At 37.3% G+C, this 12,962-nt stretch overlaps 1 protein-coding gene across 1 annotated transcript; it reads right to left on the bottom strand.

The window, feature by feature from the left end:
- Positions 1 to 5,802: 5,802 nt before the first annotated feature.
- LOC122290443 (probable lipid phosphate phosphatase beta) lies at positions 5,803 to 6,856 on the bottom strand. Its single transcript, XM_043098124.1, has 2 exons — positions 6,126 to 6,856; positions 5,803 to 6,017 (listed from the first exon to the last, which is right to left on the bottom strand). The coding sequence occupies exon 1, from the start codon at positions 6,748 to 6,750 to the stop codon at positions 6,136 to 6,138; it is 615 nt and encodes a 204-aa protein (XP_042954058.1). The 5' UTR covers positions 6,751 to 6,856; the 3' UTR covers positions 5,803 to 6,017; positions 6,126 to 6,135.
- Positions 6,857 to 12,962: the final 6,106 nt, after the last annotated feature.

The following is a 12,962-nucleotide window of genomic DNA, read 5'->3' as shown; positions in this document are numbered from 1 at the left end:
AGGTAATGATAGGGTAGCTATTCATTTACTATCTATCTACTAATTATGTATATTTTAAATTTTTTTATTTATTTCCATTTTTTTAAACATTTTTTTAACATCTATAATTATTAAAAAAATATATAACATTATTATTATCCACTTTCTTAATCATTAAGTAAAATAAAAAATTATTAAAACAATCAAATAAAAAAAAATAGTAAATAAGTAGTAATGAAACAGTAATACTATCATTTTCCTTCAATTAAATACTACAATCTGCCGACTGTCATTTATATATATATATATATATATATGAAAAATGCTATACATCCCGTTGAGCCACCACTAAAAAAAAAATGTTACTTAATAATTAAAAAAATATTTTTGAATCATGTTGTGAATTTTATTTTATTTTTAAATTATTTAATAATGTTTAAAAAATACATCTAAAAAAATGTAAAAAAAAAAATCTTGTAAAATGGTAACTCCCAACGAGAGCGAGGAACGGTAGCCATAACATGATCCATATATATATATCAAAATTTCAATTTCCAGTCATTTTTATTTATCTTTTAATGTAAATGACTGTATCACTTTTTCATATAAAATAATTATTTTGACAAATTATATTAATAAAATAGGTAAAGAATATACTAAAATTTTAAATAAATTGTTTTTTTTCAAATGGGATTAATTTAGAAATTTTATTTTATGTTAATGACACACTAACTGAATCAATAAGAAGGTATCATGCAGAATTTACATTATTTAAAATTATTTAATACAAACTAACAATTTCAGCTAAGAAGATGGATGCTACTCATTATTTTATACTACAATTTTGTATATTTAAAAATTATTTTTTATTTCAAAATATATAAAGTGAGTTAATGATGATTAACATCTCTCTTCCAGCTAAAGAACCTACTCCTCCGGTCTGCTGTCTCTCCGGAGCTTCCTTTCTTCCGATGCATCTCCTCTCTCCATAAACTTTGTCTCCTTTTGTACGTCCTGTTCTGGTAATCAGCCAAAATATATAAATAAATTTGTCTTCCTCCCCCGTGAGTTTTTTTTTTTTCATCTCCTTTTCTCTTTGGGTATTTATTATTATTATTTTTTACCGTGGATCTGGTTCTCTCCTTCATTTCTATTATTATTATTATTATTACTATCTCCAAAGACAACATGCTCAAACTGTGAGGATGTTTCGAATTTCAGCCACAATATTATCGCTTGTTACCCCTACTCTCTACGTCAATGCCTCATGCACTCTCCACCTCATTCTCAGATCGATCCATTCAATTTCGATCTGATCCATATTAAAAAATAAAAAATAAAAAAAAAATACAATCACTGGGTAATGTAGGCAATTTCTCATGTTTTTCCATCTCAATATAATATCAGAAAAATAAAACAATTCAATCCAAAGGAGAGAGAGGAAAAATAAGGAGTCTAGCAACAAGTTATGGTTCACTTAAGTTTGAGCAAAGTAGATGAGCTGAAGTGAAGTGTTAATAAACCAACCCTGACGAGTCCGGATATACAATTTAACAATTCGTTGTTCAAAAAACCGAGACATCAAGCTGCATGCTAAGGTATTCCCCTCCCTTGTGGCCCATCCTATGGTTCACTGCCCAAGTTCTGTTTGCTCACAAAAAACCATGACATCAAGCTGTAAGCTAAGGCATTCTCCTCCCTTTTCCTATGGTTAACTGCCAAAGTTCTGTTTGCTCACAAAAGATTGGACCATATTAAAATTAAAGCAAACCTATTCTGCATTCCAGACGAGCTTGTTCATCGCCAATCCTAGCTTCGACGCATGCTTAATCTAACTAGGCTAGCTTTCAGTGATTGACTGCTGCTCCTATTAAAGCTATTCTCTCCGTTCCATCAAACATTGGTTGGTTGGCAATATAGCCAGCCCACAATCACGAAAAGAGAAAATAAAAACAAGCACGCATGCAAGTGACCAACAAATTGACAAGATCGAACCACAAGGTGCATAGTTCTAACAAAATTGCCCAGAATCCTTTCGGCACAGACCTCATATTCAAAGTGTAGAGTCCATGGTAGGACCCCCATCACACGTGGATGTAGGCTACAACTAAATTATTGTGATAGACAAATACCAAGGACAGAGACTTCTGCATGTGAAATTTCAAAGCACAGTGAGCATATCTTTGACTAAGAATGCATGTGTATCTCTTTCTCAGCAACATCGATAAGAAAAAGATGTAACGAAAAAAAAAAGCAACAATCATGACTCTTCAATCATCAATGACCTGATAGTGTAATGGCATATCCCCTCTTTCCAGCGTAAAATAGGTAGGATTATAACTGTTTGCACGAAGAATTGTCCAACCAACTTGTCAAATCAATTAACTCGAATAGGTAATTTTAGCTTTCTTTGGTCTCGGTATGTATCACCTTTCCATCGTAATAGTAACAGCCATGATGCAACCATTAGATTGCATTAAGCATATACCACAGGTCCACAATGCAATGTACCTTTCCTCTTTTTCCTCTCACTTGATAACTTGGGTCTAACCCAAACTTCGATTTAGAAATAAAAGGGAAACACAGTATGAGTACGTAATTAAACTCGAGAAAGCTTGCGCAGCCAGTCTTTCATAGACCAAACTTTAAAACACCACTTTATAGATGTATACTTCTATGATTTCGCAGGAGAAGATTGATTTTATTCCCCTAGGATTCCCTGGCATTTCTTTCCTTTCAATTACTTTCTGCCTCTATAACAAAGTAGGACTGATGATCAACTAAACCTGGCAAATTAATAACAGAAGACTAGGCAATAAATCAATTTCACTCCAATCAGAGAAGCACAAAGGGATCTAAAACCTAAACGATAGGAACACAGTATTTCCTTGGTGTCAGCAACATGTCTAATAAAGAAGACTAATTGACAGCAGCTAAGCACATGGGATAGATAGACGAAACAGCTGTTGCCATAAATCATCCTAGATTTGATTGGCACACTCGAAGAAAAGCACCAATGTGAACCATCATTATCTGAATTGTTTTTTCGTTCAAACATGGATTTTGTTCATATTCCCAGACAAGATTGTATTTGATGGATTGCAAAATTTCATATTGCAGATTTTACAAGTTCGCTCGAGCGGAGGCTTTTGGCCGCTCGAGCGAATTCAGGCAGATTCAAACGCTCGACTGCCGCTCGACAGGGAGCTCGAGCAGGTTGCTGAAAAACGAAGATCGCTCGAGCGGAGACATTGGCCGCTCGAGCGAAATCAGGCAGAGTCGAACGCTCGATGTGCGCTCGATAAGGCGCTCGAGCGAAATCAGGCAGAGTCGAACGCTCGATGTGCGCTCGATAGGACGCTCGAGCGAAATCAGGCAGAGTCGAACGCTCGACGCGCGCTCGACACCCCGCTCGAGCGAACATCGTATTTTGACAGATTTTAGGTTTTCCGCCGTGGGACCATATAAAAGGCCATTCTTCACTCTAGAGCCGCGGTTTTTGACTGGAGAACACTCTTTGGGAGAGAAAAACATAGCTAGAGGGATTCAAATCATTTGTTTTGGAGACGGAATTCCAATTTATTGCACGTACGTTGGATTCATACACGAGCACGGACGGGAGAAAGGCGTTGAATCGTTCTCTTGAGCTTTTGACGACCAGTTGAGGCTGCAAGGAGGATTTTTCAGTGTTTATTTTCTTCTTCCCATCTTCTCAGAACAATTATGGTGAATTCGTTTATGTTGAATTCCAATTCTAGTATGAGCTAAACTTTCTTCTTTCTAGGAAAACGATGTAACCTAATTCCGAACTATGCTTGTTTGTCCATGCTAATTTAATGCAATTCTCTATTTGTTTATCTGATTTATTCTGAGTTTAATGCTTCTAATTAACTGGCCATTGATTAGATAATTATTAATCTTGTGATTTGCTATCGAAAGAGGGAATCATAGGGTAGATCTTGGATATTTCAGCATAGGTAAGTATAGAGATCGAAAGACTTGTATGAACCTGTGTAGTAATTAAATCATTGGTCTTATTGCGTTCTTGATTATTTAATTTGCATACTCTTGTGTGAATTGATAAACTAGAATCACTTCCAATTGACTATCGAAAGAGGCTTTTAGATGAATTAGAGATCTGCTAATAGACAAAAGAGGTTTAAGTTAAATTAGCTGGATGAGAAAAGCATAGTGAAGAATTATGGTGAAATCGATTTCCTAGAAGGTTTCTTCCCCATTGAATTTGATCTTTGAAAGTCAGTTTTATTTTCTTTGCTTATTTCTCTTTGAGTTGATCTAAGTTTATTTGCAACTACAAAAACCTTAGCGATTCCTCTAGATAAAATTGAGATTAGTAAAATTTTGGTATTTGGCAAGAGTAAGGTACCAATCCCTGAGGACGATACTCTACTTATTACTTTACTATAAAACTACGATACTGTGCACTTGCAGTTTTGCACCGGTCAGTAACCTCAGCTTTCACTCTGAAAAATTAAGCCGTACACATTTTTTTTTATAAGTAAATTGAGCACTACAAGATGACGCATGCTTATAAAAAAATCATGCAGGTAACATCCTGATTTCTCATCTTAGGCGTATAACATACATATATTGCTGAAGTTGTCTACATGGTGAATACCAGGTCCATATTAGGGACATAATGAAACAAACATTTTCCTAAAGGAATCAAAAACCTTCTTAAGGCTGTCTCATAGTGAGCCCCAGGTTCATTATGGTTTTGAATGAATCAAACATTTATCAAAAAGGAACCAAAAACCTCATTGACGGGCTTTCAAGAATCCTTCTGCTGCCATTCCAGCGAGAATCTTTTCCCTCTCCGTCTCTCAACTTGATCCAGCTGGACACGTGGGGCAAAATGCTAGTTCATAACTTCATTCTCCATCAGTCTGGAGAGTGGAGAGGCTAGAAGTCATCCCAGAGCTTGATTGGAAAATCAGGCCCAGGTTATGAGAATGGTCCTCTATGACGTGTTCGGCAGATATTAAGACAGACATTTCCTCATGGGCCCAGGCAGACTCCGGCCCAGCTTATCCCAGCCCAACCATAAATTCCAAATATGATGTCCTCATCACAGGTATATGGTTAATTTTCCTTTTCAAATCCATATATGTTATAGCTATGCTGCACTTAACAACGGCACAAGTAGAGTTCTTACAAGTCAAAAAAAAGCTTAACATAGATCGATCACTGTGCAGCAGATGTTTTGGTACCAAATCTGGGCAGGTTCTTTAATTTAAGCACTCTGCATCAGTCAGCGTACTATTTTGGCAACGGAAAGTAAGGTTTTCCCCCAGCAAATCTGGGGCAGAACTTATAGAAAAATTCTTAGGCGGTAAAATTGTATATCTGATGCTATATCTACATAGTTAATAGAAAGATAGTCCCATTGGATTAACCACATGTTTGGTTAGATGAGATGTTTTGAATTGTAATTAATAAAATATTATTATAATATAATTTTTTAATATTAGTTTTGTATTTAAATTTAAAAAGTTAAATTATTTATTATATTTTGTATAGAAATTTGAAAAAATTGTAATGATGAGATGAAATGAGATTTTTTTGTTTTTGAAAACCAATCCGCTAGCAATCCAACATAAAGCACCCTTTTCTCTTTTAAGAGTAAGGCCTCAACTTTTGTAGCTGCCCAGCAACCATTTTCTCCAGGTTTTCGAAATCCTAAACCCTCAACTTTTCCTAAAGCTAAATTCATGGTAACCCCTAACAGTTAATACCAACTCCATTCAATGTTTAACCAGGAAAAAAAAAAAAACCCAAACAATGTTTATCCAGAAGTGTAAGTTGAAGAATGCTATGCGGTCACATGTCAACTGAAGGAAAGAAACTAAGAAAAAAATGAAAAGAAGAAGCTTACAAGAAAGGTGGATCCTCCTTTAAGACAAGGAAGCTAATCCAACAGTGGACGCGGATTGAGTTCATACATACAAGCCTGCCACTTCTGAATACTTCCTTTTTCTTAAGGACAAATACACAAAATAAGAAGAGGTCCTGCATCACTGCATTGCATCGCCTCGGATGATATGGATGACAATTTCACAAAATGGATAGATTTGGGAAAAAAAAAAAAGTACCAATCTTTCCCCAACAATTTGAGATTACAGTACCTGAGATGCTTTAAAACTTGAGAAAGCGGAAAGCAACGACAGCTTCAAGAACACCCAAACACGCCCCGACGAAGACATCGGAAACGAAATGCCGGCCGAGCAAAACCCTAGACACCGAGATCAAAACCGCCCACACCCAAACAACGAGAAGAACGAAATTCACGGCCTTACTACCCTCGTGATGGTCCTGGCGAATGGCAGCAGCTGAGAGGTGAGCGAGGGAAGCCACGAAACAAACGCGGGAGGCGTGACCGCTGGGGAAGGAGAAGTGATCGACGGAAACGGCGACCTTCATGCTGTGGGTGTGGTTATGTGGAGGGCGGGGTCGGCGAAAGAGAATCTTGACGAGGCCGATGAGGGCGAGATCGAGGAGGAGTCCGAGGAGGAGAGGGGGAAGGAAGGGGCGAAGGAGAGAGGGGGATAGGAGGAGAGAGAGGGAGATCGGGAAGAAGAGGCGGAAGTCGGCGGAGAGCTCGAGGAGGAGTAGGAGAGAGGATGGGAGAACGGGTTGGGTCAGGGAGTGGAGCTGCCGGGAGACGGTCGTGTCCAGGTTTCTCAGTTGCCCGATCAGCGTAACAGAGGATTTGGGTGCCGCCGCCGGTGGTCCTGGTTGTGGTGGGTCCATATTTGAGAAACAGCAGACCTTGGCACTTGGCGACTGGTGATTGGTGTCGCCAGTGATGTGGGAGAAGATACGGAAGTGGAAGGGAACAACCGGCAAAAGATTGTGAGACGTGACCGTTTTATTTATAAAAAGCCCAACCCAACCCAGCCCAGCCCAGTTTGTTGTCATACAAATCACAACAATTCAAAAAAAAAAAAAAAAAAAATTTAAAGAGAGATTTTTTTACTACAAATAAATCATATAAAATTAAATTTATAATTTAAGGTAAAATTATGTTTATTATAAATTAAATTTAAAATTATATAGTTTTACATAACAATTCTTTTATATATAAGCGTCCACGTCAACCGTACCCTTCCGATAGAAGGCAGGCATCATTGGAAAATGTAGAGTTGCAGCAATTTCCCGTTCAATGCTGTCTTGTTTTTACGATCTATTGTAGGACACCAACATTCAAATGCGTCAAGAAAAACAAAATCTTTTTTTCGTTTTTTCTTCAAATTAAAGACGCTGAAACGCACGCAGAGCCAACAAAAACGACAAGATGGCTCTTTATTTTGCTGGATAGCTTGTTTTTCTTGTTCTTTCTTTACATAAATTTTTGGAATAGTTCACGAGCGAGAAGTTGGAAGCAAAGACAATACTGTAACTGTAAGATCATGCAATGTCACGAGTCAACTTCCATTGATCTGTAACAGAAGAGAAAAGTCGTAGTAGCACATTTCCAAGGTACACGTAAACATCCTGGAAGTTTGTAGACATCAGGGACCATCTGTAACACGGGTCCCACCAGCCAAACCCTCTCCTTTCATTCATCCCTTCATTCACATTATACCGATACGGTCCCACTCCCATACAGTAAATCTCCATGTGTCACATTCTATCGAAGATTTCTAGTATTTCCACCTTTGAGCAGTCAAAATCAATTCTTATTTCCCAAAAAAAATATATCATTATTGATTTTACTGGACTGCCATTAATAGAAAGTTAAAAACCAAAACAATTTGAGTGCTCCTTCGAATAAATGGTCCCATCTTACATTTGTATGTCTTTTAATATATCATTATTGATTTTACTGGAATGCCATTAATAGAAAGTTAAAAACCAAAACAATTTGAGTGCTCCTTCGAATAAATGGTCCCATCTTACATTTGTATGGCATAAAAGACTGCTGTGAAGATTTTTAATGTAGTGGTCCATCATGTTATGTTGTTATGCTTCTGGTTGATTTGATTGTTAAAGCTAGATATAGGATATCAGAAATGGGTGGTCCATAAAATAATTTTACAAAGTTAATTTTATCGTATTGTAAATCGCATGTTCTACACTCCAATTACTAGGTCTTGATCATTTGCAACACAAGAAAATTTGGGGGTTCAGAGTTGATGAAATATCTTTGATACCTAAATCAGTTTCTAACTCTTTTGGATAGAATTCTTACATATGAGAGAATGTAGAGAGCAATTCTGACCTAGTGCTCGACTTTTATACTGCCTACTGAGGTATACCTCATGTCCGAGGTGTCTATCTTTCGTATGGTATGGCCTTCCCAAATCACATCTTTATAGTAGGTTGGTGAGTGCACACTCTACGTGTTTTGTCAGGAAAATGATGCGTCAACCTATTTTATAAAATATTTTTATATTTAATATTATATAAATTTATAAATTTATTTTTATAAGATACACGTGTATACTTATCACGTATCACTCGATATTAAACTGTTAGAACATCCCCATCAGCATCTGCATACCAAGATTTTCCCTAAAATTTGGGGATAAATTTTAGGGTTTTGATAAAAATGGCTCTCCATCCCAATTCCTAAAATGCGGTTTGGGTTTCCGATTTGTACAGTAATATCTCATATTTGTGCATTTACTGTTTGTCCCCAAATTGTTTTTCTCTTTCTTGGTCTCGCGTTTCTCTTCTCTAGACAGTTGGGTGGCCATGCGAAATCACATCCTCGACTCCTCCCTCGCAATCACACGAATCTTGCACCGAATGTGGGTAATCTCTAAACTTTCGCTTTCCACCATGGCTAGATTCTCACCTATTGGCCTATCTCTTTCTATGTTTCGGCACCTTCCATGGCTGGACTTTGTGAGAATCGGGATCCTCCATGGTTGGCCACCGAGCTTCTCTATCTTAAAAACAAAATCCTTCATCTCGGTTTCATCATGGTTGTAGTGATTTACCGTGATCTATTATTGCTTAAACCTCTAGATTTTTGTATGTATGGTCTGAAAACCCTAGCTATTCTTGCTCAAAATAGGCGCTGAAAATGGTTGGAGAAATTGGGTTGCTGAGAATTTGTTGTTTCGATTACCATTTCTCTGAGATTTGATAACTCTACTAATATCTGTTGAAGGGCCGAAATTGATATTGTTTGGATCTGAAACTTTGTGGTTATGTATGTTCTTCTATGCAGATTTTTTTTTTATGTATTTAGTAATCTTTTCTTGCTCAAAATACTAGATTTGATGAGCAATTTAACTGGGTCTGAAAATCATAGCTATTGTTACTCTGTTTGGGTTATTCGGATGGTTGTTGATATCCTTGTTGCTCTGAACATCGCTGGACAGATTTTTTCTACTTTGGGAGTGTTGTTTCGATTACCATGCCACTATTTTATTGTACTGATTTCATTTGTGGCTTTCTATGTGGAACATATTTGGTTATGTAGTTGTATAAACTGAAAATTTGAGTTTGGCAAGCTGAGAAATCTTCCAAAATTTGAGTTAAATTCTATTGATTTTTGTGGTTCTCTGCATCCTAAATTGATAGGTGTGATATTTGTTATGCCAATAACATGTGCAATATTACCATTAATTTTCCTTGGTATCTCATTTAGATGTGAAGATGTAGCGATTGATTTTTGGACTTATACTATCTAATGGGTTGAGGCCCAAATTTTCTGGTAGTTATTTTTGCACTTATACCTTTCCAATTTCTTTTGAAAATGTGTACTCAGTCCATACGTGACTTTTTGTGGCTGGTGGATATTCATTTACCCTTCATTTTGAACAAATTTGATAGTTGAATACAGTGATGAACTGAGAAGATCGGGGAAGTTATTATTTGTTTTCAGATTATTTTATTTGAGCTTCCATGTTAATATTATTGGTCTGTGCAGTTTCTGTTTTCATATTAATAGCCATTTCCGTTAATTAATTTTTGTTCCATTCTTGTATATCATTTGCAGTGTTTCATATATATCGGGTTAGGGAAGCATTCCAATAGGCTATGATGATGGTGTTATAGGGGGGGTTAATTCACTAGTGTTAATTAGGGACCCATCATTATGGCGGGGTAATCCTCATCTGGATGACCATATTGCAGTTTGTGATACTTTTCACAAAATGCAATCGGGGTTCGGATGGGGTTTTGTAGCCATTCGATGTTCGGGGCCTTACTTACGCATACTGTCAATATTTACACCATTTTGAGCCGTTTGACTAATTAATATATTTTATATTATAATAAATACTTGATTCGGATGTGGATGCTCTTATTTCTTTTATTTGTGATTTGCATGCTGTTTTGATTGGTGTTTTGTATTATGTTGTGAATATAATTAATGTGTAAAGTAAACCCCATCGGCTATGATGATGACAACCGTATGTGGGGATACAGGATATGATTGGCCATCTCCTCAATGGCTAGGTAACCCGGACGGCCAACAAGTACTAGCAATCGGTGTTGCAGCCATGAGTGGGTGGCCAAAAATCTTTGATGTCACCATTCAGTTCCTGAGCCCCGAACAAAAGATGTAAACTTAATTATTTTATTTGGGCTCTAACATATAAGTGTTTTATTAGAGATGGATTCATAAGACCCTGGTCATATGTACTTCACCAACCTCCTAAGTGAAGATCCTCAACTCGAGCCCACTTATGGTGGGCAATGTGGAATATCTCTATTGATCCTTGATGACTCTTCACCTCTACCCCCTAACGAGTCTATCGACGTTAGGAAATCAATGAGGGGTGCGAATTTCACCCCCGAGGAAGACAAGTTACTTGTCTCCTAACTTTGGGAAAAAAATTTTGAGTACTTTCAACAATTTAAAGAAACCACAAATGAGCAGACAATAAAATCATTAATTCACCGGTGGTCGGTGATCCAAAAGGCTACAAACAAATTTTGTGCGAAACTAGCCCAAGTTGAAGGGTTAAATCAAAGTGGCATGACCGAACAAGATAAGGTAGAATTTCCAAATCATTACTTCAGTAATTTGAGTTTAATTTCTCGATTGGTACATTGGTTTAATATTTTAATTTTTTTCTCATGCAAGTTTGAGAAGGCGAAGCTTATGTACCAATCACTCGAGAAATGCCCATTCCAGTTCGAGCATTGTTGGCACCTGTTGAAGGACCAACCTAAGTGGATTTGGCGGGCCACAAAGGAGGATCCAAAGTGGAGGAAGAAGATGTACCCATCCCCGACCCCAACTCGATGTTCTGGAGCTATAGTTGATTCAATTTTTGATCTCGAGGCGGATCATGTGATGGAGAATGAAGTTATCGAACCCGACCGACCAATTGGAAGGAAAGCTGAGAAAGGAAAATGAAAGGCCCAAGGCCAGCATGCAGAGGAGAACTTCCAACTCAGGAAGATGAAGTATACTCTGTTGGAGTAGTCACGCGCTCAGGAGAAAGAGTTTTTTCGTCTTAAAGCCGAGAAGATGGCGTATGACAAGGAGACGGAGGCCAGAAAATTACGTCAAGAGGACGAAAGGCTGCGGTTGGAGGCTGAGAAAGTGGAGCTCGCGAAGAAGGAATCAGATCAGCGCATTATGATGATGGATGTGAGTGTCATGCCAGAATTGCAGCGACAGTTTTTCCAGCAACTCCAGAGGGAGGTTATGGCGAGACGCAGTCGGTCTGACGATTTGGATTGATTATTTTGTATTTGATTTCTTATTTTATGTTTGTAACAATTATATATGTGTAAAACTACATGTAATTAATCTTTTTTGTATTTGATAATATGGGAAGTATGATAGGGTTGTGCAATTAATGACTCAACGACATTTTCAGAAACAAACTTGATTACCATTAATATATTCGTGAAATTGATAACAATAACGAAATACAAATGCAAATCAGATTAACTTAAACATGGGTCACCAATTACATTAAGGAAATAATAAAATCTAAAGCAACCCTAACTAATGTTGTGAATATAAAAGTCATTGATGTTTAATTAGATCTTCTTGAAGCTGATGATGTGCTGAGCTGTCTCTAATATCATGATGACGCTGGATGAAGTCTGTAAGCTCAGTTGTATGATTGCGCGACAATTCGAGAAGATTATCATCAAGTTAATCATATTCAATGTTCAGACTCTCACTATCATCACGCTCGTCTTCAATTATCATATTATATAGAATAACACATGCTTTCATTATATTCGTTAGTTCCTTCACTTTAAACATTCGGGAAGATCCATGAATGATAGCAAATCGTTGTTGAAATACTCCGAATGCACACTTGACATCTTTCCTTGCGGATTCTTGTGCTTTCACAAAATTTTTCTTCTTATTCCCACGTGGTGATGGAATCGTCTTCATAAAAGTTCGCCACTTGAGATAAATACCGTCCGCAAGGTAATAGCCCATAGTATAGTGGGTGGCCATTGATAGTGTAATTGACTGTAGGAGCACGCCCTTGGGCAAGTTCTGTAAAAATAAAAGACCTCTCTAGCACATTAATATCGTTATGTGAACCGAGCATACCAAAAAATGCATGCCATATCCAGAGATCATATGAAGCAACTGCTTCTAAAATAATAGTTGGTTCATCGATGTGGCCGGAGTACATACCTTTCCAAGCTGCGGGACAATTTTTCCACTTCCAATGCATGCAATCAATGCTTCCCAGCATTCCTGGGAATCCTCGTTGTTCACCAACTGCAAGCAATCGGCCTATATCATTAGCAGTTGGAGACTTTAGATATTCTTCTGAAAAAACAGTTAGTACTGTCTCAGTAAATGTTTTTAGGCTATCCATTGCGGTGCTTTCACCAATACGTATTCATCCATAAAATCTCTAGTAACCCCATACTCTAGCATTCTAAGTGTTGCGGTAATTTTTTGCATAGAAGATAAATCGAGTCGGCCGACATTATCTCTCCTCTAGACGAAGTACGAGTCGTAAGACTCTACTTCATTTAGAATACGAAGAAATATGGGATGACTCATCTGAAATTTC

Source organism: Carya illinoinensis, chromosome 12 (genome assembly GCF_018687715.1).
Source record: "Carya illinoinensis cultivar Pawnee chromosome 12, C.illinoinensisPawnee_v1, whole genome shotgun sequence".
NCBI lineage: Eukaryota > Viridiplantae > Streptophyta > Magnoliopsida > Fagales > Juglandaceae > Carya > Carya illinoinensis.
Note: the sequence above shows the minus strand (reverse complement) of the source record. Positions and strands in the feature narration are given on the sequence as shown.